The sequence below is a fragment of the Periplaneta americana genome, chromosome 15 (assembly GCF_040183065.1).
Source record: "Periplaneta americana isolate PAMFEO1 chromosome 15, P.americana_PAMFEO1_priV1, whole genome shotgun sequence".
Classification (NCBI taxonomy): domain Eukaryota; kingdom Metazoa; phylum Arthropoda; class Insecta; order Blattodea; family Blattidae; genus Periplaneta; species Periplaneta americana.
Window position 1 is genome coordinate 53,516,372 of NC_091131.1, and position 27,152 is coordinate 53,543,523.

The following is a 27,152-nucleotide window of genomic DNA, read 5'->3' on the forward strand; positions in this document are numbered from 1 at the left end:
ATGCTTCGTCACTGAACTGTAGCCACTTCACATAGGCTATACAAATTATTGCCTTTCACTGAGTTGAGAGAGAATTCTGAACACAGCAGGCATTTATACCGTATACTCACTCAGTATATATTATAAACATTAATCATGTTAATGATTTCATTTTTTAGTGAGACAATCACATAGCAGTTAAAACCAATCTCACTGTATCTAAGAATTCTAACAGTACTGGTATAATTCTAGATTTGACCAAGCACTACCTTCGTTTCAGATCATATAAATGTATAAACTAAGATGGTAGATATCAAGTCATTTGATATGGAAGAAATTAAGGTAGCAGAAAATCGTAATATTAATGCAGATAATTGGCACAAGAGACAAACCTGTCAACTGTTTTGGTATCTTCAAACTGAATGTTTATTCAGAAGTGTGCGCCAGCATTATCTTGTTTTTATTTCATTAATATTGAAAACAGACCAAAGTCCGCAAATGTAATATTCAACATTGCGAATTAATCCGTAAGAAAGACGAGTAAACAAACATTATCATTGTTCCTAATCTAATCACTACTGAGTTTCTTAATTGAACTTAATAACGCAAGATAGAGAATCTGTTTACTACTGTCCACAGTTAACAAGTCATTTATCATAATCCAGCACTTCATATCATTTCATGCAATCGTGATATTTTTATTATACTAAATACAAGGACAGATCATTTTAATGAAGCAAAAAAAAATAAATTTTGAAATTTTTATGGCAATACATACTGAGAGCATGCCTGTTGTATATATACTGTATATATATATATATATATATATATATATACACACACATACAGTCAACTCTGTATATAGTGAACATTCGACTACAGTGAACCTAAATCGTTGGTCCCGACTCGCATACATTAAAAAGTACATTAATATTATTTCTGTTTATAGTGAACCCTCACTTCAGTTATAGTGAACCTTGTATCCTGACAAATTCTTATTTGAAGTCAGACCTTCTTGTACAAAATTGAAAGAATGTGTTGAGAACAACATTCTAAGTTTCTTACTCCTTTAGTCAAAGGACAAAGGTAGGATTAGTGATTCCTAGACAACGAGCTGTACTGTAAATCCAGGTAACATGTGACGATCTTGCCTCACTCCACCATCGAAGGGTTGACATTCTGTTCTCAGGCATTCTACTCTGTTATTTCTAATCCTCCACCGTCAAAGGGTTGCCTTTTATTCTCAGAAACATTTCCATTATGACTGATAGCATTGAAACAACGGAAAATGAAATTGCCTTCTTTTACTAAAAGGGGACGGACATTATGTCCAGAGCATAAATGAAGGTAAGATTTCGATGGCTTTCAAACTCCATCAACCCTCGCCCAGTTTCTATTTAGTGATCCGGGAAATTCAAACAAATATTTGTGATCACCTTGGAAAATGATTATATTCATTGTTCCTGTTACAACGAACCAACGAACAAACAGACAGACAGATGGACAGGCAGACAAAGATTTTATATAGGTATACAGAACGTTGTAAATCATCTTCTGAGGATGTCACCAAAGCTAAACCATCCACAAAAAATAGTGAATCTAACTGTAAATTTCTATAGAGTTGTATATATCCATGAGGTGATTGTTTCAATTCTCTAGAGACGATTGTTTCAATTCTATAATTATTTGACTCATATATATATATATACCTATAATGAACAACAATGGTCAAAGGCCACATCCTTTTCTTACTCACTCCTAATAATATAATATTGTTATTGTTATTATTATGAGTTCACTTGCAAAAAAGTCGATGCTAATAATTCTAATTTTCGAAATGTATCGAACGTCTAATGGACTACCAGACTTCTTTCTGCAGGCCCCATGTGGCACACACTGGACCACACTGATCTTATTGTTTCGACTGCAGATGGTATTCAGAGAGAAAGGTAAGGTCATTATTAAATTTGTGATAGGAAAGGATTAAGAAGGAAATTATTAAGATAATATCTCAGCATTATCTGAAATGACTCGGAGAAATCATGGAAAAATACTAGGTTATTTTGTCTTTAAAAAATGAATACTGTAAACAACATATTTTCCAACTGAAATATTCCATATAATTTATGAATCAGTAATTACAAAATGTCTACAACAATATAATATAAAATAATTTTATACATTTTAACTAACTTATATTAAAATTATACTGTGAAACCTCACATATACAGTATTTTCCATGAAAGAAATCTGTAACTATTTACTAGAATAGATAGGAACTGTAAAAAATTTAATCCAACATGTAACATTAGAGTCTACTCAATATCTAAGAGAAAAATTAAAAATACGAAAAGTATTACTCTTGTTCGTGCCAATTTTGCTAGATTTTATTCTAAATGTGACTATATAGTCCGCGTTTATTCCAAAACAAATAGAACATAAACAAGATCTGCCCTCTTGGAATAAGAAAAGTGTTCTGAAAGAAGAAAGAATTCCAGATCTTAAGGAAAATTAAACATGTTTTATTGGTTTAAATCTGAATTTCTCGAACTACAGTCACGAGATTCATATTGGTGGCCTCAATGTAAAAAATATTATTCAGAAGATATTAATTTACTTGAATCATAAACTGTAATATTTTAGTGATTGATTAACTAGCGGACTTACTCGTGTTAATTATGTAAGTCTGTGCGGCTTACAGCTGTTTCGGTGCTTCATCACACCATCCTCAGAGCCTACTAGATCTCGGCGTCATCTCAAACTTCTCTGCCTGTTGTGTGGGTGCGTTTGATTGTTGAAAGGTGTTGAAAAGTGGAGTCAAATAGTGTGTGTGTACTGAAATTGATCTGTGTGTTGAGAATTTGATTGGGGTGTGTTTTAATGTGTTTGTATATTTCGTATTGTTCTAGTGTGTTGAGTTTTTGTTCTTGGGTTGTATGTGTAGGATTTCCATGTCCGCATTTATGTTATTGTATATATGGTTAGTAATTTTTTAACTAAAGTGGACTATGGATAATGTCCAAAACTGGATAAATACGACGTAAAATAATTAACACATGAAAGCATATATATATACTTTATATTCCGAAGTGATATAGTGTTAAAAGTTGTGTATTCAAGATGTAAAATAAGCATTTACAAGTAAAGGTCAACTCAGTAGGAGGGTTCTCTCTTGAGGCAGAAATTTCACGACACTGTCGACTCAAGCTGCCAACAGATTGATTATTGAACATTTGACGGAAATTATTCATAAAAACATGATAAAGATTTGCAAATGCAACATTGCCAGTTGCCTGTGGATGTTGTAACAAACTAGTGGACTATGAAAGCTAGTGTTGTATTTTATGGTTTTGTAAAACGTAATAAAATAATGAAAACTACTTTTGAGCTAGAAATTAAAAATCAAAACAGATGATCTCACCGTTCATTCTACTGCTAATCATAATATCAATTCGAATTTGAAGTGTAAACAGAGCAACTCTATAGAATTATTTTCAGTAATTTGTTATAGAATCTGGTGAACTGTTTTCTCCTAGGAGTACAATAATGCTAAAATGTCTTGCAGTCATACAGTTCAATGTTATATAAAAAGTTTATATTTATAATGTATATAAAAAAATAACTCAAAGAAATCATGTGAGGTTTTATAAGGACTGATATAGGAAAATATATTACAACAGTTGACTAGTTTACAGTAATGTGTAGACTTTTTAAAATTGTTTAAAACAGTCCTTATTTTCCAAAGTTTTGAGAAACATTAATTTCAACAACACAAAAAAACAAAATGTGAGAAGTACTATCATCATGACAGCCAGATATTAAAATCTGGTACGAATTACTGGCAAAATTGGTCTGAACACTCACTTATATTGTAAGGTACGTATTTACATATAGTCTATAGTTCATATATCAATGTGAATGAGGCAATTTCTCTTTGTGGAAACTTGTGAGTAATGTCTCAGATCACATATATAACAGATTGCTCATCTCTATGTTAAAATTGGTAGCACTTTGAAGAGAACAACTATCAGGATCATCATCTGTCTGCCTTAAACGAACACGAGATGGCAGTACAGTCGCTAATGCAATTCAAATGGGAGTTATGATGTGACTGCTTATGTAACAACTAGATGGCAGCATAGTAAACCTCACAAAAGTTGTTACCATCAAAGCCTATAAGCCCGAGCAATCTGGGTATATATGATCTAGGGTAATGTCTTTAGATAATGTTTGGTTTCTTAAGTTACTATTATCATTTTTTTGTTCGAAAAATGCGGAATTTCTGTCACATCTTAGCTGTTACAAGTTAAATTCTCTAATAAGGCATTAAATTTAATTTAGAAGACTTCCTTGATCGATTGAAGGGTTCAGAACCATAGTGGGCCAAGCGACATTTACTAAAACTGTAGAAAACAAGGGTTAAATGAAGTTACTACCATAATTCAATGGAAACATATAGCAAGTAATATAAAGTATACACATTAAAACTAAATGATATGTGAATCTTCATTAAACTATGGTATTCATTTAACTTTAACTCTTGCTTTCTCCGTTTTTAATAAATGGTCCTTGGCTCATTATGGCTCTGAACCCTTCAATTTATTTTATTATTTTTGTACAAAAACAGGGCGAAGATCTTCAAGAAAAAGTAGCCAATTATGGCAAAAACTACCAAAAACGAAATGCTATCAATGGTGTCAAGGTATTCAGAGTTCGCTGTCCGTTACTTATTCTTCTTAATTCTAAACAAAACCAGATTAGACATTTGTGCTCAACTAATAATAACATAAGTTATACTTCCAACTGACACCAAATACTAAAACAAAGTAATCACTGGAATCGAAACTGAGAGAATATAACTGACAAAAAGTAATAATTGTACTAAGCTGACTTAGACTGAGTTAAATGATGGATTTCTATTGCTTTCCTTCCTTTTACAGAGAATAACACTCTACCTCTCTGTCGTTTGTACATATTTAATTGTGTTGTTATGAATAAGTAAAAGCATTGTAAAATAATTACGAATTATTAGTAAGAGTCGAGAAAATTCAGTCGATGTAGTATGATTACTGACATTGGAAAAAGAATTCTGTAATATCTTAATAAAAAGTTAATAGTGTTATGAAAGATCATCGAACACAATTAAATTGGAATAAATTCACCTACAGAAATCTCTTTCGTATAAAACGATTAGGCCCTATAATTTGTATAATAAATTTCATCTAAATATATGTGCGTACAGAGAAAGACAACTGGATAATGTAAGGCTTACCGTTGTTAGAAAAAATATATAATAAAGGAAGACCTGAAAGATGTGTGTATAGGGTACCTATCATATGTGGTCAGAAAAAGTGACTGCTTGCAAAACATACAGAAGACGATCTGTAAATGTATGTATGTAACTTGTATAACTCTTCAGTAATAATGTCTGACATTAAGATTCGTTGACATTTGGGGATTGTCAAATGTTGAAAATGGTATGACCAATGATGTGAATCAAGTGCCCACTGGAATAAAATAATAATAATAATAATAGTAATAATAATAATAATAATAATAATAATAATAATAATAATAATGATAATATGTTAAAAATATAGATAACAGTTATATTAATTATGCGATATAATTGGTACACTACTAATGACAGAGTATCAGTACTTAGAATTATGATATAATGTGATCAAAATTCTACAAATATTTATGTCATCGTAGATGTATAGTAATTGAAAACAAATAAGAAAATCATATTTCAAACATCAAAATACGTAGTTTTGACTGTGTCATTTAGTTTCAGACATGTAATAATAAAACAGTCTAAAATGCAAGATTTTGTGTTTGATAAGAAGAAAGGGTAGCCTATACAACAGCAGTATAGTCAGTCTAGGAACTTCATTATAAACAAAACTGAAAGTGATGAGCATGGAAAAGAGCATATTGTTTGATAAACAATTACCAACTCCATGTTTGGTGGTAAAAAATTCAGACGGTCGTATATCGTGAATTTTTTAAGGAATTATGGCAGATAAAAAATTCAATTTTGATAAAATTGAGTATCAGTTGGTGATGAAGTAGGCCTACCTATTTTTGAAAGAACTGTCCAAAAAGGAAATTTATGCAGATATGATAGATACATTGTGGGATCACTGTACCAAAAAACATTTGGCTGAGGAATTTAAGAGAAGAAGAACAAAGACCAAAGATGAACCCGTATTGGAAGACCTGTTTTTGTGACATTTTCTGCTGTGCATGACATGATTTTGGGGGATACAGACTGATGTTTTATAAAATCTAAAAAATGTATATTTTTTCTTTTAATGAGGTAGTTGATGACAAATATATTGACGAGTCATGACATATAAAGATAACAGCAGAACCAAATGAATTTAATATAGTAGTATATTTAAATCTGCATTATCAATATGTATTATGGGTGTATCTAATACCTATATTTTAATAACGATTTATCAGGATATTTATTATTACAATAGAAGTATCATTCAAATCTGAATTCAAATATTTTTTGTTACTTTATTGTATGCAACTGTCATCAGAATTATTCGTAACAGATAGGCTACTTCTTTCATAAATGCCAACATTAATACTGGTACAGTATCTATTATCATAGATTATAAATTAATACCGAAATACCAGTATCAATATCTTCACTGATATTATGAGCCCAACCTACATCAGCTTCATTTTTTCATTTCACTATGACTCGTTGACAAGTTCATTTCCTTTACTATAACTCATTTATAAGCTTCATATACTCCACCTTACTACAACTCATTCATACATTTCCTTCCCCTCACTTTACATGACACACCCATTAGTTTAATTTCCTTCATTGTATTGTTTTCACTCACCTACAAAGCTTCATTTATTTCACTTTCTTATGACTCACCAACAACCTTCACTTTCTCCACTTCACTATGATTCAATCACCCCTGTAGTCAACAGGTACAGTCTGAGTCCATTATTATGCTATTATGGGCTCTGATGATTCTTCTGCAGGTGCTGAAATATTGTCTTCCTCTATCTGCAGATATATGTTACGATCCCTGGAAAAACAGAAGCAAACACACAAATAATATTAACGGTCTTTAATTATTGATAAAATATGTAAACTAAATTATTGGTAAACTTGAAGATCTTAACGTGAGTTTACCTCATACCAGTGATTGGGCTACAATGACACTATACACACAACCATAATACATAGTGGAACACAATACATAATAATTCAGGTAAGAATTATGAGTTGTAAATTAAGGGATACAAGTACATTTATTTTCTAATTTGCTGTTTCTGCAATTTAGTATCTAATCATACAAACAATAACACTTTAAAATGTAGAGGCCTTTCAGAGTCTGTTAGATGATCATACGATATAATAACAGAGCAGTAGTGGAATGTGATTAAAAGAGAGAACAAAATTACTTTAAGGAACCTTATCCTATAGTAATGGCGGCCAGGTAGCTCAGTTGGTAGGGCAGCTGGCTACGGGCTGGAAGGTCCGGGGTTCGATCCCAGGTGGTGACAGGATTTTTTCTCGTTGCCCGTTGCCAAACTTTCAGAACGGCCCCGAGGTTCACTCAGCCTCCTACAAAATTGAGTACCGGGTCTTTCCCGGGGTTAAAAGGCGGTCAGAGCGTGGTGCTGACCACACCACCTCATTCTAGTGCCGAGGTCATTGAAAGCATGGGGCTCTACCTCCATGCCCCCCCAAGTGCCTTCATGGCATGTTACGGGGATACCTTTATCTTTTTTTTTTTTTACCTTTTATCCTATAGTAATTTTGTCCAGTATAAATGTGACAAGTTTGTTCATTATAAAAAAAGTGGTTTCTTTGATGAGAAGTTTTTAACAGACTGAAATTTTACAATTGAAAGAGAAAGAGAAAGGGAGGGAGATGGAGGAGAGAGGGGAAGGAAAAGTTGAAGGGAGAGAAAGGGGGGGGAGACAGAGACTGCAGGACATGATTCAGCTTTCAGATTTGCATAATATATATGTTACTGTAGGTATGTTAACAGAAAACCACAATTTCAAATCACGCAGAGTTTGTGTGCACTCGATGTGGGTTTCTGGCATTTTGTCAGCCCACTCGAGTTATGTGGATAAAAAGGGAAAAATTGAGACGTGTCGGGTGAAGTTCCTGGGTAGCTCAGTCAGTAGAGCATTGGTACATTCAACCAAAAGTCCCGGGATCAATACCCGGCCCCGGAACAATTTTTCTCTTGAAATTATTCTATTTTATGAAGTGTTTGGTTTCACAATGTCAACAAAATATATGTAGAGTAGGGTATATTATGATTATCATTATTACTCAAATCAAGCTTTCAGGTATAACTCCCTGTAAAGTTGATTTGAATAATTTCAAGGGAAAAATTGTTCCGGGGCCAGGTATCGAACCTGGGACCTTTGGTTAAACATACCAATGCTCTCCCAACTGAGCTACCCAGGAACTCTACCAGACACCGATCCAATTTTTCCCTCTATATCCACAGACCTCAAAGTGGGCTGACAACCTCAAGCGTTGGTACATTTAACCAAAGGTCCCGGGTTCGATACCCGGCTCCGGAACAATTTTTCCCTCGAAATTATTCAAATCAACTTTACAGGGAGTTATACCTGAAAGCTTGATTTGCATAATACACGTTACTGTTCGTTAACAGAAAACCACAATTTAAGTCACACAGAGTTAGTGTGCACTCAGTGTTGGTTGCTTGACGGTTGTCAGCCCACTTTGAGGTCTGTGGATATAGAGGGAAAAATTGGATCGGTGTCTGGTAGAGTTCCCAGGTAGCTCAGTTGGGAGAGCGTTGGTACGTTTAACCAAAGGTCCCAGGTTCGATACCCGGCCCCGGAACAATTTTTCCCTCGAAATTATTCATCATTATTATTCTTTTTTAGTCTCACTTTAGGAGGCTCACAGCATATACTGTAGTTACATTTTATATGAACAGTAAATAAAACAGTTTTGAATTCTCCATTATTTTCCTTCTGTTTATCTAAGATTTGAATGTCTATGTCGGAGTACTGCTTTCATTAATATAGTTACGTGGAAAAATTTAACTGGGCTTACCTTCATCATTTAAGCACCTCCTTATTAACAGGAGGACAGTAAAATGGTGACATAAGAAGGAAATAGGAAATGTAAAAGGATTGTATCAATTCAGCTTGCAAGAAATCAACCAAAATCTGTAAATAATAATACAGAGTCTTAGCCAACATTAATGCAATAAACGTCACAAGATTAGTGGTGAGAGACATTCATGCTACTGCCACTGTTTGCCTCCATGAACACTCAACATAATTCCATCATTGATACATTAGCAGTACGAGCTGTGGTGCTATTCTATTGAAAATATGCCTTGAAACAATCTGCATATGTTAATTCACCAGGCAATGCTCCTAAAATGTGACTATATATTCCCGCACTGTTTACTGCTTCCTAATAATAAAAAAAAAGGTCAATAATGCTATGGGCACTCACAGCACTCCACACTCTATATTTCTGATTTTATTATGTAAATCGTATTTGCTTCTAACTTATGTAACATTAATATGCATTTCATTGTGTTCATATTTATTTTTATTGTATACATGTATTCAATTATCTGTTTCTGATTTTATTATGTAAATCGTATCTGCTTCTAACTTAACACTTATATGTATTCCAATGTGTTTATTTTTATTTTTATTGTGTACATTTTATTCAAATGTTCATGATTTTATTATGTAAATTGCATTTGCTTCTAACTTAGCACTAATATGCAATTAAAGTACTTAAATATTATGATATTAATTGTATGTTTGACTATGTAAACAAATTTTACTCCTGGTTGAGTGTAAGAGGCATTATGGCCTTAAATCTGCCAGGTTAAATAAAGCCTTTAATAATAATAATAATAATAATAATAATAATAATTATTATTATTATTATTATCAGTGACGAAGCTAAGGTGAAAATACTGGGTAGGCTGTAAAAATCTGCTTACCTTATATCTTTTTATACAACAAATGTTTCTCAGCTTTTCTATCAAAATTTTTTGTGACACAGACCTAACAAGATGATGATAACCTCTCATTTTTACCGCCAAACAGAATACAGGTATAACAATATAACTTAATTTGTCTCAGAGCACCCTGTTAGCTAAGGATATTTCTTATATCATGAAAATTGAAATGTTCTATTTTGTCTTCCTTCATCTGCTATTTTAATATGTAAATGTAGTGTCGATTTCCTATCTTTGTAAGCTCATTTTGTTTCATACACCCAACTTGGAAACGGTTTCTCTTTTAATTCTGCAAATAATGACCTGAATGTTCTCACAGTATGAGCCATTTTACACAAAATTAGTATACTCACGCATGTACTTTTGATTAAAGTAACACTCAACAATGCAGCACATACACAGAAGACGAACATAGCATGGCATATTGTATCGCAGTTGAGGCTAGCCCCATGTCCTGCTACTGAGTCATAGTGAATTGATACCTCCTCCTCCCCTCAAAGCTTGCGAGTGCCGCTGCCTGTGAGCGAGGCCGTCATATCGCTACAATACTTTCTGCCACAAACCTCTTGTAGTGGGATGACTGCCAACAGTGAATGTAATATATGGAAGGATCACAGTGAAACTAGGGTTACTGCGAACTTACACTGTTACTAGATAATAACTCAAATTTTTTGGGTAGGCTAAGCCTCAAAAGCCTCTTAACAGCTTCCCCACTGACTACTGTTATATTTTCATCATAAGTGGAAACTCATTCACGATTCTTGGCTTGTCTGTGATGTAACGTGGCCATACAGATGAAACTAAGATTCATCGAAAAAGAAAATCGATCTAGGATCAATTTCCCTGTTATTAACTTTAACTAATGTTTTCTAACATCCAATTACGAAAGTGATGTCTACTGTATGATGAATTAATTATGTGGAACATTTCACGGCATATTTTCAGCAGAATAACTCACAGCTCATACTTCTAATATGTCCATGATGGAATTGCACCAAGAGTTCGCAGTACAGGGTGGTCTTATCACTGGTTGGTTGATGTACTTTACGTCAACATTTGCTGAGAGACTCTCTCTATATTGCTGTTCACATCGATATGATGGATATATCATGTATTTATTAATTTAAAGAATCTCTCTGCCCTATACACAACTGTTCAAATTCAAAATATCTTATGACTAATTCAGTTCGATAAATACTAAACAGTAAACGAAGTAAATCCTATGACTTATTTACTCATGCGTATAAACAAATTTTGTTTTTTTTTTTTATTTCACTTATCAGTATAATATCTCAATACAAACACGGTATTTTGAGTTCAAATAAAAATGAAACAAAACTGAATTCAGGTCGAACTAATGGGACAGCAGAAAATACAAAATGGAACATATGGTCACCATAGTCCCCAAACCACTTTACCCATCACCTATCTCAAAGGACCTGCCTGGGATCAGCTAGCTACAGAGTTATAACCAGACTGTTTTTTTTTAACTTTAAATGACGACCACTTCCTCTCTAGTAACTATGTATCACAGCCCATTTTCACATTTTCAACCTTGTGATTATCTGGCAATAGGAAGAATCAAGTCTTTAATTATTTAAATGGTTTTGTTTCCAGTATTTCAGAAATGTTCTCCGATGTGGTCCAAGCAGCATTTCCCACTAAAAATCTAGCACACCTAGTTCAACACCTTGCTGGGAAGTAAACATTTAACTTGTTTTCATGTAGACTGAATATGTGTCCTCTGTCATGGGTTTGTTTTCTTGTTGTCTATATGAAGTAACTTCAGCCATATTGATCATAAAGGGGTCGGTCTATGTCGATTTATAAACCTAATAGGAATGATAATGGTCATAGGCTTACATCCTAGAAAACTAAAATTAAAATCAATAATCTTGGCAGTATGATTCATGATGTTTTACTTACTGACTAAATGTATGGCATATTGGCATATTTACTGTACTTGAACGACAATGTGTTAATATATATATATATATATATATATATATATATATATATATATATATATATATACATATATAATGTTGTTTAGTCAACTGTACAAAGACAGGTCTGAACCCCACAAATGATACCAATATGACACCAACACCACTTATGAGGCAACCAAGCCAGCAGATAATGGGGTAGAGTGGCCAGAATGGGCGGAACACAACCAAAATTGATACAATTTTCTTTGTTATTCACGGAATTTTAAAAATCATATTAGAAGATACAGATTCTTCTGTGAATAAGTTTCCAAGAAGTTCCCCCCTTCCCCATGCAGTATTTTTTTTTTAGTCACTACATCTTCTTATATTTTGAGGATACAGGGTAAAGCCATGTGTGGAATGGAGGTGCTCCTCATAGATATTATTCATGCAAAAATATAAGTCAACTTATTTATTTTAACTGTTTCAAAGATCTAGAAATGCAGCTCTCTCACAATCACTGATAGAACCCATGTTGCTAATGATCAGGGCTGCTATAACATGAAATGTTATGTTTTATTTAACAACGCTCGCAACTGCCGAGGTTATATCAGCATCGCCGGTGTGCCGGAATTTTGCCCTGCAGGAGTTCTTTTACATGCCAGTAGATCTACTGAAATAAGCCTATCGCATTTAAGCACACTTGAATGCCATCGACCTGGCCCGGGATTGAACCCGCAACCTCAGGCATAGAAGACCAGCGCTATACCAACTGTGCCAACCAGGCTGACTATAACATGAAATATACGTTATTTTATACATGTTTTTTGTCTTGTTTTTCACAGAATTAAGTGGTCCATGATTTTCAGTTTAATGAAGTTTCGTCCTGATCTGAATCATCAGTTCTTGGAAAATGAAGATGTCTGTTTCACTTAGTTTCTGAAGAATTCTTCTACATGATTGTTCCTCATCTTGGGATTCCCCACTACTCCTGTAAACCTCACGATTATAAGCTCAAAAATATTTTTATTGGGGAGAGATTAGGGAACATTAGGATTAGCTTCTCTAGGTACAAACTGGATACTATGTTGTGTCAATCAGTCACAAGTGATTCGTGCATAATGACAAGAAAGCAGATCAGTCAAGAAGATAATTTCATCATTATTATGTCTGTTGATAAAATGCACTATCTTGGTAAGCATTTTTGGGTGTACATACACGTTTGTATCTGCAGCATCTCCTTTCACATGATCAACAAGAGTCTAATATGTATCAGCTGAAAAGACTGCACATCACACTAGTATTTTATCTTCAAATTCGGCCTTACTTTTGGGATATTTCACAATTTCTGACGTATAGTCATATGTAGAACACCAAATCTTTTCAACTTTGTCATTTCATCAACAAAAACTTTGTCATTTCATCAACAAAGAATCGTCTTTATGGATGTGGAGAAGTACAGTATTTTATTTTCTCCAGTGCTAATAATGGATTTTACATTGCTGATGTAGAGAACACTCCTAATTGTGTCTCATATAAAGTCATAAAGAAATTTGTGCAACGATGGAACAAATGCAGAGGACAAGGAGACTATATTGGAAAGAGATGTATTGTAAATATGCAACAGCATTGCGGATAATTATTGGCTCACCCTCGTATACATGTAAGAAGTTCTGATTTCAAGAATGGAGATGCTATTGCTGTTATCTAATGCACTCAATACTCGAGGAAAATGGAGAAGTAATAGGCATTATGAACCAACCACAATTTCTTTTACATTTATTTTTGTTGGTTATTTAACAATGCTATATCAACTACTAGATCATTTAGCATTGATAGAATTGGTGATAGAAAAATGGCATTTGGTGACATGAGGCAGAGGATTTGCCATGTGATGACATGACATTCGCCTTACAGTTGAGTAAAACCTAGGAATAAACTCAGTCAGGTATCAAATTCACGCTCTGAGCACAGCCCCAGAACAGTTGACTAACACACATACCGCCTGAGCTATGCCAGTTGCTGAACTTTTTACAATATATAATGAATAAATTAAAGTAGCTGTTGCTTCTGCATGTGTAATTTCGAGCACCTCCTGCGTCATCTATAAATAAAATCCTGCTTAACCGAAATGGTGGAATCAAAATACATACCATATTTTTTATGCATAACACGCACTTTTTTTCTTAAAAAATACTGTCTAAAATATAAATGCATCTTAAGTTCCAAAGGTCTGTCAATGAATGCTAATGAGATGGCTCCATCTTGTTCTCACCCCAATACAAGACTACAAATAAGGGTGAATGCTCCCCAAGGAATGCAGTAGTTAGAAAAATCAGCTTTCCACATCCTCAGTTCATGGGTGTCCATTGGACCTGTTAACTGAAAGTTATTTGTTTTCGTTCCATTTACTCACTATCCCAGAATTGTGGAACCAGTTGCAGCAGAATCAGAAATGACAACTGATTTCGCGTGTATTCATTTCTATTATGCTGTAGTTAAGCAGTTGTTTGTTTTCATTTTTTTTCATTTCATTTATTGTATTCCATAGAACTTACATTAGCAATGAAGCTTTAAGATGTGTAACAAGTCAAAATGTTACAGGATTACAATTTTTTGGCGAGATGAAGTGAGGTGAGGCATTGTATTAAATTATTTTATCAAGTATGTGCTTTTACAATGTCAACAAAACATAAATGTGTTATTGTAACCATAAAAAGAACTTAACGGTATGAGATGAGTAGAAAATGGTGTAATATATTATGAAATGTGGCAGCAGATTATGGATTTGGTACCTCACTTGTTTCGAATTGGGTAAGATCAAAATACAAATTTCTATGAGAGCATTCCTCTAAAATAGCAAACTGCAGAACTATGAAAGAAGCTAAGTTGGAAGAAGTTAATGAAGTCATATTTCCCGGTTTACTCAACAACGTGCAAACAAGGATGTCATTATCCAGACTATAATTCAAGAAAAGATTAAATTATTAGCAGAGATATTGGAGGAAGATGGAAAAGATTTCAGTGCTAGTGGAGATGCATGCTTTCGCTGTAGTGTCTTTCTTTTACTACCGGAAACAGTACCTGTCAAACGGCTCTGTCCCCTTTAGTTGGATAAACGGATTCTACTGTATAACCATAGTGCTATCTTGTGCATTTCTTTTGAAATAGCTTTCACAAGACACATATTATTAATCACAGTGGTTACGTAATACTAAGTGGAAGTTAAGGAAGAGGTGAAAGGAAGGTCTTTCAATCATCTAAGGTAATGTAGTGTATATTCAGGAATTAAACTGGCAATCTGAAATTAATAACGTTAAAGAAATTATGTACTTGAAGTGAAGGGAAACGTAAAGCTCAATATATTTCACACCTGCTCTTTTGTTCTTCCTGTAAGAAAGTAAATACTTGACCCACTTATTGATTCTGCATGACAAACATACACTGAAACGAAGACAGGATAAGAGGGAAATTTATGGGTAATAACAACAAATATAAAATCATGTGTTAGATATCTGGTTCCAGGAAGTATCTTGATGGTTCTTAAATTCTCTTAGTAGGAAGGCAATATAATGGAACAGAGTACGTACTTAATATTATTATATTACAAAACGTAACAAAATACTTAAATATCGTTCAAATTCAATGGTTATACATTTTTACTATTAAAATAAATAATGGTTCTAAATGTCACATTTCATATTTCAGAAGAGAAAAAATTGTAGGAAAATATATCTATAAAAGACAATTTGCAGAAGTGTAGCACATTTCTGTGATATTCTGTACAGAGATCCTCATATTGATAAATCTATTAATAACATTTGTTATTTGCTACCAGAGCAATCAGCTACAAGATAACATTTTAATAAATCATTAGTTATACACACAGATGATAATTTCCGTATTAAAGACAACTGTGACGATTAATGTCATAAATTGAACTCTTATAATTTAACAACTTAAAACAGAAATGACGACACACATTGATTAATGTGAAGGCATTTAGTTTGGATTTTTGTCATTGCTGAAACACAAAAGGGAAGAAATATGCGACTTTGGCTCTATGTGTGTGAAGAGGTCGAGAGGTCGTCAGGTCATGTTCTAGACCTACTGACTGATGGAGAATTCAAAATTGGAAACGTGGAATTATTTACAGACAGCCATTTCAAAGAAATGACAGAGTTCTCTTTCTCAACTTTTCCAGATCTCTGCTTTCAATCTAAAAGCATGTATACAGTTACACCACTTTTTTTGTTCAATGTTTATTACTTTTAACTCAGCCATTCTTCGACATGGTGTCTTATAAAAACTCTCGCCTCCTACTTTCAATTATCAGCTAGTCAATTGGATTTCGCCAGTTGTAATGAGTCAGACTAGTAATATTTCTTTTCTCCCTCCTCACTTGAAGAAGGAGAGAAATCCAACATTCGTGAAGTCTATTTATAGAATTAATGTATAAGATACAATCAGAATCTCTTATTAATAAGTCACTTATAGTTTCTCCTTCCCTTTAAATCAACAATATGCAGTAAACTAATATAGATGACTGAATAATGTCTGTATTTGGTTAATGAACACACTTCGAACAATTAAATTACTCTGCTTTTGATATTAGTGCTCATGACACCAGTGAGAATATCTGTTTGTGGTAGATACATATTAGTGTATAGGAAAGGGGGAGAAAAAGTTTTCCATACATCATTTTGATATTTATCCTATGCACATTTTGGAGATTTTTCGATCTAACATTAGGTGGATATATAACAGTATGCCAGTGATACCATACACATAATGAACTCAAAACTATGACTTCCACAGAGTCAAAATTGCGACTTAATTACTTCTGCCTACATAACAACTAGCATTGCCAATACTGAGTAAATATGTATACAGAATAATAACTGAGTTGTTGGGCAGTTTAGCGTTTTCATTCCATTGCAAACGATTACGATATGAATGAAAGATGAAAACGTTCCTGACAATCAAAGATATGGAAAATGTGTGCTTTTATCAAGTTTTGAAACCATTTTTATTGCAACACTTTCCCGTAGCCTACAATGTACAAGAATATTTTCTGTCGTAATTTTTGCAGAAATGAAACCAATGTATACAATGAGAAAGTAATGACGCTCACTGAATGAAGAGAATGCAAAAATTGTACTCCTTATATTTAGATGAAAACAGTCAACAATTACATCGTGGTTTCTTTTTACTTCTTGTAATTACAATAAAGACAGGTATCAAACATACACAGGGTGCGAATTTAATATTTTCTTCACTAAAATTTTAATTGTTGATAAAAACACTGTCCATAATAATTAGCAATGTTGGCAGATTCGTATTATTGACGCACTCAACTTATATTAAAAGAAGAAAGGAGGATTGTTATTATGTGTTGCATTAATAACATGTAAGATATGGAAACTATAAATTAAGAACCTAAAAAGGATAAATGTTGTCCCTGGTAAGGTCAAATTAATACCCTTTCAGCAGGGGACAACAAATTCGTCAGGGGGGAATGATTCCTGGTATCCCCCCGTCAATTCGCACCCTGAACATACCAGTGCTCATTTATATCATGTACCTTATCAATGAAAATGCATGAGAAACTATGGAAACTTGAGCGGGATTGAGGTAAAACGCTAAAATAATTCGATTTTGCACTTATAAAAATAACACAGTTTATAATAACATACAGAAATAATATCAGCAGACTGCTTTATGGCATATGTTGATTACTTCCTTACTCATAATTGTTTGCTGTATTGAAGAATGTTACATGGAATGTTATACACTAAAAACTAAAATAATTTCTACCAATTAAAATATAAATCATTATTTCATCATATCTTAAACTTTGTTAAATAGTATTTTATGTTTTTGACTATTTTACATTAAATTAACATTCTAAATACTTTAAAGAAATTAAATACGAATTTAACTACATTACGAAACACGTGCATATAATACTCATCTCTATAAAAAATTACACTTTCTGTAAAAATAACAAAGATGGGAAGACCAGGATCACAGCTAACACAATGTAAAACTATCCAAAGATCAGATAGCTTGCCTGGTAAAATTATGATATGTTTTTCTTTTCTCTCGTTTCTTGGTATATTCATTGTTTTCTTTTTTTTTATGTTTTATTTTTATTTAATATTTAAGGAATCTTCAATCTAATTCTCTCCAAATACAATTATTATTAAATGTCATGGGGATTCATGGGTAATGTAAGGAGGGGGAAAAGAAAGAGAGCATAAGATAAGGTGCTAGGCCATGTACAATACATTTTTAAAAATGAAAATGTTTCTTAATATCTTTTAAGAATTAATAGCTCGAAATAGATTTCTCCTGTTTCCAGATAATTCTAAACAAGTACTGGTATACCATGTTACTTTCCATTGTGATTATTTTGCAAGTATCACAAATTATAACATTACCAGTATAGAGTTTCCATTCTTATAAAAATTATACAAGTTAAAACATAAACAAACAAACAACAGATTTTCTTAAACAGTATTAAGTACTATGAATGAAATTACGTTTAATAAATAAAATCTGAGACAGGACACACTACAATGTTTGAAGATCTCATGACGAACCTACGAGAACTAACATCACAGTTTCGCAAGAACAACGAAATTCTTAAGTGAGTTACTCAAACAGGTCTTAATAGCCAACAGAATTAATTCATGTCACAATGTCTTATAAATCATAATGCTAATAAATTTACTAAACAAAGACATGCTATTATAGGATTGGCCACGCACGGTTTCCACCATAAATTGTGCAAGACAGTGAAGTTCCACCAACCGAGTGACTCGTGTGAATGCAAGTTATGTGAACAAAAGTGCGGCAGATATCACTTCAAACAGTGTAGAAGATGGACGGGGTCGTTGAACGACTTGATAAAACAATAATGTGTATTATCAATGCTCTTTCGAGCGCATTTTTTACTTATTATTATAATAAATTTACTAAAAAATGCTTCCAAAACACATGCACACTTGCAAATATACAAATATATCTAGTCCCTTCCTTTATCCATGCAAAAATTAGCAGATCTGAAAAAAAAAGTTATTTCATTTTCTGTAGAAATCGCACTCATGCTATTCAGCATGTTATTGACTATTTGTGTGTCTGCTGTCTGGATGGAATAATATTAAATGTCACATTTGTATGGCTAAACTGATTACACTCGGTGGATGAGGTCAATTTCCTTTGGATTTCTGAAAAATAATGGAAGCACAGAGCACAGTTCAATAACAATGCTAAGCATAAATTAAGTATTGGATTATTGTGCAGTAATGTCATTTTTTTGGCGACTTTTAGGTTGAAAAATAATACATATGTAATGTATTTATTCGTACATCCTATTTCATCTTAACTCCTACATGTTTGATGTTATATCTTGGTGACTTTTTATAAATAAAATGTTAGTAAATATTTATTAATATCACCATAGTTTAATGTAGGTACTGTGTCTATAGAAACTTGTTTGTGAAAAATATATTTTTTTCACTAATGGCGGGTACATGACTGTTCGTCATTCACTCATATGAAGCTAATTATGTAGACCAATTTACCGACAGAGTCCTTGCCCAGGGTGGGTGCTACACCCGTGATGAGATGATGATGGAGATTTGTTGAGATGCCAGGGAAACCAGAGTTCCTGGAGGAAACCCCTGTGTTACCTGGACCATGGGCTTGCCCTACACAAGTTATAAATCGGTGGTACACCGAGGATCGAACTCGGGTCCACAGGATTATAGGTCTACCGCTCTAGCCGCCATGGCGGCTTGCGAAAAATAATAAAATGTTTGATTCTCATTTTTGCAGTGTACTAATAGAAATTGTATTAATAAATAAAACGGATATACATTTAGAATAACCTTCATCAATAGATGAAATCTGGACAAAAGTGATAAAAAGAGAGTACAATAGGCTACATACATTTCAATAACACACAATGGTAGTGTAGTACTTATATAGTGACAAAATCTTGAAACCACTGGTTAACAACAATGATTAAATATTAGATTGGTAATCGACGATGATGATGATGATGATGACAAAAAAGAAGAAACAGTGTTTCAAGACTCTGCTGCTAAATATCGCTCCAACAGTACGTTTTGATTTGAAATTTAAAACAGGTGTTCTCACTCTCTTTTTTATGGCTGTTGCGACCTTGAATAACTAGTAAGTAAATATCGAGCAAAGTATCTCCCAGAAGATAATAGGATGTTTCACATGTAATATTCCAAAGCTCACTAATAAACATTATGTTAAACTATGCAAACATCTCGAACTATCTTTATTTGTTTCGAGCAAAATCTCTCTCGAAAAGTAATAGAATATTTTATTCTCAATATAGTAATCCCAAAACCCACTCAGAAACAATGTGGTGGTAACAAGATGTATATAGGCCTATCATAGGTTACGAATTAACAGATATAACTTGTATAAATTTGGAATGGTCTTCATTTTTTTAGAATCTATCCCCCACAAGTACCATATGGCTTTTTACAAATCTTTTAGAGTTAACGTAACAGCATATTATGATACAAGGTTGGGAAATGCTTTTTATAAAATCGAGGAAAAGTTTGAAAAACGAGCAGAGCAAGTACTGGTAAAAAAATAGTACACACCAAATCCTACTGTAAATTAAAGAACTTAAGCATGCCATAATGTAACACAAGGGGCACTTACCTGTACAGAATATAATGTTGAACAATGAAGAACAAATCGAACACAACAGAGAACAAACCAAGTCCGAACTTTGTAGGATCACCAAATATTGAATCCCAATCATCTAAAATAGCAATACAAGCACATATTACTACTAATGGAGCATTCTATACTAGGCATACTAACACAGTGCTATAAGTTGTATTTCTCTAGTCACTACAAAGTCTTTTTTTTCACTTGAGCTCTTGCTACATTGTTAATTGGCTGCCTGGTAAAGAACATCTGGATTTCTGAAGTTCTGCCACTAGCTATGTTCTGTTAATCTGGCGATATGAAAAACTACATTTCTGAAGCAGGGGCATTTATAACGTAAAACTCAATACCATTTGATGAGAGAATAATAGCTGAGAATGTTGAGATCGAAGGTAAATTTTGATGTGGTGAACAAAGAGTTCTACCATTAGTCCACAAGATGAGACTCCAGCTTCATTTTAATTCATTTACTGCCTTTAAAAAGTCGACATTCTGGACAGCACTTTAATCTAGAATCTAGGATGAAGCACGGCAACAATAATATGCTTCACTGTACAAAGTTCAAAGTTAATGAGAGAAATCAATATTATTACTGGTGAAATACAAATATCACGATAGTTCAGACTGGATCTACCTTCATTTTCAGGTTAAATTAAAAAGAAAAAAGACAGTTGCAAATGACAAAGCTCTTAAAAGGGCAAATATGGGATATGTACATAAGGGAAGTTAATTAACAAGATACTTAATAGCTTGTTAATTTTAACAGAGGTTGATGAAACAATTTCATTAAATCATCTATTAAAATAGTTTCAATGGATTGCTAAGCTTTAACAGATGTTGATGTAAATGGAAATAAATAAACTTGACTGACCAACAAATGAGAATCGGAGGCACAAGAAATTATAATGCAAATTGACAGAAAAAAAATGTATATATAAAGACAGAAGTATTAAGTAAAACTAAATATATGTAAGAAAGTTGGATGAGTAATGAAATACAAGTAAAGAACATATGTGACAGTGACCAGAAAAAGATAAACACACAAAAAGAGAAATAAAAAAAAATATATATTCTACCTTGCAGATATATATATATATACCGTATATACAGGCTTTGGCAGATAAAACTGGCCCCATCTCATGTCATATGATTTGGGAAATAAATTATGTAGAGTAATGATTTCTTTTCTTTCTTTTTTCTTGAAAATGTAATTATGTTGGCTATACTGTATCTTCCGCGTGTTTTGTGTCATTGTTGCTTATAACCTCTTCTGGTTGCTGTTTAAAAGTCAGACGTTCTAAACATATGTAAAGAGTTGTTCTTTAAATAAGCATCACTTATTCAATACCAGAGCGAATATTCATTGTGGAGGCGTACGTACAGACCAGCTCTATTAAGGAAACACAACAATTATTCAGAGACAAATATCCGCAGTATCACCCATGAGGAATTGACACGTGTTTGCATGAACCTGTTAAAACGTGCACAGAAGTGTCTAGATGCAGGTGGAGGGCACTTCCAACATTTATTATGAAGGTAAATGCATTTTATTTTCATTCCATTTGAAGTTTGTTTCAAATCATTAGTACCTATCAATGTCATAACACGGGCCGGTTTTATCTGCATATAACCACTGGAAGATGTGATTATTCAACTATAGGTTTTTATGAAATTCGATAATTTTGTCTTTGAAGTAGCTAAATATTTGGAAAGTTAAGAGTAGTCTTCAACTTCTGCGTAATTTCTATGGGTGCAAGAAGAGTTGATTTGGAGATAAAATATTGCACCAGTTTATTTTTTTGCTGTCTTTTTTTTAGTTGGTTATTTTACGATGCTGTATCAACTGCTAGATTATTTAGCATTGATAGAATTGGTGATAGTGTGGAAATTTGTTTTTGTAGCTCATTCAGATAGCACGTACAGGTAAGATTTAAAAAAAAAAATGTAAGTACAGTCTGCTACAGACTCGAGAATATAAGGCAATGGATTTGTTTTTCTGTAAAATAAGCTCGCAAGGGAATACATATGCAAAATAAACGTTCATGGAAAAGCCATCAATATCAAAGTTGTTACAAATCTGATAATAACAATTCTTATTATATACAATCAAGGTACTAACCTGACAAAAATTCTACCTAGTTACAGCGCACATACGACAATACTCACTGTAATTGTAAGCATTCAAGATCATCTGCAGCATGCTCAGCATCCCCCCAGTGAAGTCTAGGAAGATGTTACCTATACTCCAGCCTTCAGTACTTTTCCTCTTATAATTCATATAAGCCTGAATTCAACAGTAAGAAAGGTACAGTTAAATTAATACCATTAATACATAAATTGTTGAAATATCATTTACATTTATTCTGATAAAAAAAAACTATTATTACTTCTAGAATTATAATGCATACGGTACCAGTACCAGTACTATCTTTTACACATGTTATTGATAATAATAATAATAATGACAATAATAGCAGTAGCAGCAGTATAGTAGTAGTTGTTGCATTGGTGGTTAATTCCGAAGTAGTAGAATCCGAGAGACAGGACAAAATTTATGAAGATGATGAGTTCACAGCAGACAATGATAATTCCAGAATTAATGTTGATTATACAAATTTGTCTGTAAGTTCTTTTTCAGACGAAGATGTGCAATTGAATTTTGGCAGATTGATATTTTCTCCATTGCAAGAGACTTTTCGTACAGGTATATTTTATATTATATATTATTAATATTTTTATATTTATTTTTATTCTTATAGTAGAATAAGGAAGTGATATATTTTCTAATGCTTCTCCTCTGTTCATGAAAGCGTACATAATCTGAATGGCAAGACAAAATGGTTCTAAAATCACAAACCTATAATAAATAAATATAAATAAACAACAAAATAAAATAAATGAGTAAACAAAATAAATTCCATGATTGTAATGTATGTTTCAAAATAATTGATGTAACTGAGTATGAATAACTCAGTCCTGACATAACAAATTGTTCATTATGTACACTCCTATTAACTACTGTAGGAGGCAGAATTAGTAGAAAACTGTAATGATATGAAAATAAAACAAATAAAGAGACATAGAAGCTTTCTTTACGTTTCAGAATAACAGTAGTCAAAATGTTGCAAGAAAATATTATTTTACACGTCAAAAAACAAATTCGTCCTAATAGGTGAGCAAAGAAATCCTCTCCATGGGATTACTTTGGAAAAAAGTCAATCAAATAATAATTAGTCCAAGCAGGATTAAAACCCACGCCCAAGTGCAACACTGAAGCAAGAATTCTGCTTGCTCTACCCTGAGCTCTCAGTGGTCTGTAGCCTTCTTAAAGGAAAAAATATCATCATCATCATCATGCTTATCATCATCTTGACATCTCTCTGCTTCTTAGATCCTACGATGTTCCTAATCTGTCCATCTCTGTTTTGTACGTCCTATGTCACACTATCTATGGGGATGATACTGATAAGTCAATCTAGACAGATATCGGTTCATTTGTTGTAGATGATGCCACCTATTCTGTTGATATGTTTGTATGTCTTCCACAATACTGTTCACTTTTATCAGATGTCTGCATTTCTCTAATGGTCTAATTATTAGTCTTGGTAATCACAACAAGAATCTATTTGAGCATTCTTTCATTTTTAGCAATTTAACTTGTTTAAAATCCAAACTTCTCTAACATATTCAAGGAGTGTTTTTTCTGTGATATTAGGCAAAACGTGAAAATTCGAGGAGCTAAATAAATAAATACATAAATTAATATATTTATTTTTAAAATCCATTAGCAGGGCTCTTAATTTGCCCCTGACTACAAGTGGGCTCACAGATGTCACTAGTGCCGAGAATAATAAATCTCTTATTTTGTCAAAACTATCGAGAGTGTACCACAGACAATAGATCTACATTGAAGTCGTAATGAATGATGATGGATATGATGATGATGATGAAGATGATGAAGAGAATTGTTGGGGAACTAAAGAATGTGGAGAAAATTCCTATGCTGCCTGGACTATTGGCTTGCACACCATGTTATAAATTCAGGATGAAGAGGAAATTGAACCTGGGCTATAGCTGCAAGCCCAATTCGTTAGAGCTGAGTCACCATGGCAGTCATATAAATAAGTAATTAAATAATAAGAGAAGAACACTACATTGGATACATTGTAGAGAACAGCAATTCTAGATACTGCTCGCTTTATATGTAAGTCAGTTCACTAACACTCACTCACATATTATTAAGTGTTAATTCTAAGGAAATGGTTCATTTTAAATTACTATTATTTTTAGAGCTTGAAACTGTGTGAAACATTGAAATTCAACAGTGGAGCAGCAGTGGTAGTGGTGGTAGTGGTACAATGGAAGATCCATAAATGGATGGAAACTAAATTAGGAAGATATAGCATAAAGTGTGTTATTCAGGATGACAACAATGATGTCGATGATGGTAACAATAATGGTGATGTATACATTGTATGATATACCTATACAGGTATGTTCTCAATAAGAAAAAAATTAAGAAAATTGTGATAAAATATCTGATATCTCATGTATGTAAAGAAAAGCAAATCCTTCTCACCTGTGGCACATATTTGATGAGTGTGATGGTGAGCTTAACATACGAGCAGATGTAGAGGAAATCAAGCCATACTATAACTTCTGTTGGCACCAATATCAGACTAATTACCAGCACCAACACAAAAATTCCGTGGATTGCCCGAGCTGTCCACGATACTGTTTGATTACCCCGCTGAAATCACACATCATAAACATCAACGATAAAAAGTAGAAAATAAGACAATAAAACCTAGATCATATTATTTAGTGTACTTTTTAATTATTCAGAAATTATTTACTCATTCTCAGCATGTTTTCTTTTTTATTTTATTTTCATGTAAGAAATGGCCATGGCAGAAGTTTTGACGATTTGTAATATTAACTTTCCAGGAAAAAAAAAAAAAAAAAAAAAGGCATTTCCTTTATTATCTTGTACATGTAATAAGCAAGCAACTGCTATATAATTATAAATATGTTTTTATTTTTAAATTAATTTTATATATGTTTGTAGTGACTGATTGATTAAATATTTTTCTTCCCCGTATTTCTAGCTTAAATTGTACATAGCAAATTTAACATTTTCTTCTCCGAAATCTTTAGAATTAGCATGTAAACCACGAAAGTAATAAGATTATCCATAGGCTATGTATATTACAACTTGAAATGTTAGAACAAAAGTATTTAACAAATAATTTTAAAAAGAGTAAAATAAAGCATAATACTACATTATTTCAGAGGTACTCTTCATTTCATTTTTCTGAGTGTTTCTTCATATAAGATTTAAAATAATATTATAATGAAACCAGATATTTTTATTTCAGAATTTAATCTTTATAAAATAATAATAGTTTAAATTTAAAATAAATAAGCAAAAAGTATATCCGATATTACTTTACTATTTCATTATTTTTATTTAGGTATTCTAAGTGAATATCAAAGGCTGTAACTTACACTACATATTAATGTATTAAGCTCAACTTTAGTGTACTGATTTACCTCGTATATGAAGCACTGAATTATAGTAAATAGTGTAGCAATGACAGCATGGAGAGAGAAAACTATGTCGTTCACTTGTACTGGATTCAATCCTCTTGGATATCTACTGAAATACTCATCCTGAAGAAAAGAATAATAGTGATTAGTTACTTTTACTTGCGAGACTAAATATGTCACATTTAAGAACACATTAATGCATTTAAAATGGTTACAAGGGTTCACACTAATGAATATACACACTGAATATTTGTACTGTATTACGAGTATTTAATTTTGTGAAAGTAAGTTTAATCGTAATTTATTAACTGTCAACCTTTAAGACATATTTAATTTTACAATTTGATTAAGAAATTGTATTTAATGTTCTATCAATAAATACCAATGGTGTAATACAATGTCAACATAAATTAACAACAAAAATTAAATCAAGTTTCAGTAACGGCATTTAATGAAAACTTAAAATAACATAATAAATAATTCAGTATTATACTTAAAATTAACACAAAATGACATACACACGTATAATTCCATCGTATTCAAGCTCATTGCTTAAAAAGAATACCGGTATTTAATAAATAAATAAAATTTATAATTGTCTAATAAATCATTTAAAAATTAACAAGGAGTATACATCGCCATCAGTTTTTTAATTCCCTTCAGAATAACAGTTAATTATGTTTGTTTTCAAAGCTTACTTCATTCAGTCTATTTTGTGTTTTTATGTAATAAAGAAATAAACAGATAGGTAAGTGGATGGACAGATGCAAGCTGAAGGGCACACTACAGCTGAAATCAGAGGATGTGTAAGGTGTATGGATAAAATTTCATGACTGATGAGTATGTATAGGAATGGTGGTAGAGTTTCGAAATAGATGAATTAACGTGTGTTAGTAGTCAAAGGGGGCCAACCTAAGTAATAATAAATAAATAGACAAACAAACATCAT

The 27,152-nt window shown here is 32.6% G+C and overlaps 2 protein-coding genes across 8 annotated transcripts in view; both read right to left on the bottom strand.

The window, feature by feature from the left end:
• The window catches only part of LOC138714944 (cytochrome P450 4C1-like), a 41,501-nt gene extending 34,478 nt beyond the window's left edge, over nt 1–7,023 (bottom strand). The window contains exon 1 of one of the 2 annotated variants that reach the window (XM_069847249.1): nt 6,887–7,023. The gene's annotated coding sequence lies outside the window, so the exon portion shown is untranslated. Of the gene's footprint in view, nt 1–371; nt 676–6,886 lie in introns of those variants that run through there. The other variant, XM_069847248.1, reaches the window with a different exon arrangement.
• Nucleotides 2,077–27,152, bottom strand: part of Ctns (lysosomal cystine transporter cystinosin) — a 71,689-nt gene continuing 46,613 nt past the window's right edge. For 4 of the 6 annotated variants that reach the window (XM_069847250.1, XM_069847252.1, XM_069847251.1 and 1 more), the window contains 5 exons: nt 26,207–26,326; nt 25,233–25,403; nt 22,820–22,937; nt 20,642–20,744; nt 2,077–7,043 (listed from right to left, as the gene is read on the bottom strand). In XM_069847250.1, coding sequence (XP_069703351.1) covers nt 6,962–7,043; nt 20,642–20,744; nt 22,820–22,937; nt 25,233–25,403; nt 26,207–26,326 — 594 coding nt within the window. In that variant the 3' untranslated portion in view covers nt 2,077–6,961. Of the gene's footprint in view, nt 7,044–9,067; nt 9,184–12,422; nt 19,162–20,641; nt 20,745–22,819; nt 22,938–25,232; nt 25,404–26,206; nt 26,327–27,152 lie in introns of those variants that run through there. The other 2 variants (XR_011336123.1, XM_069847253.1) reach the window with 2 other exon arrangements.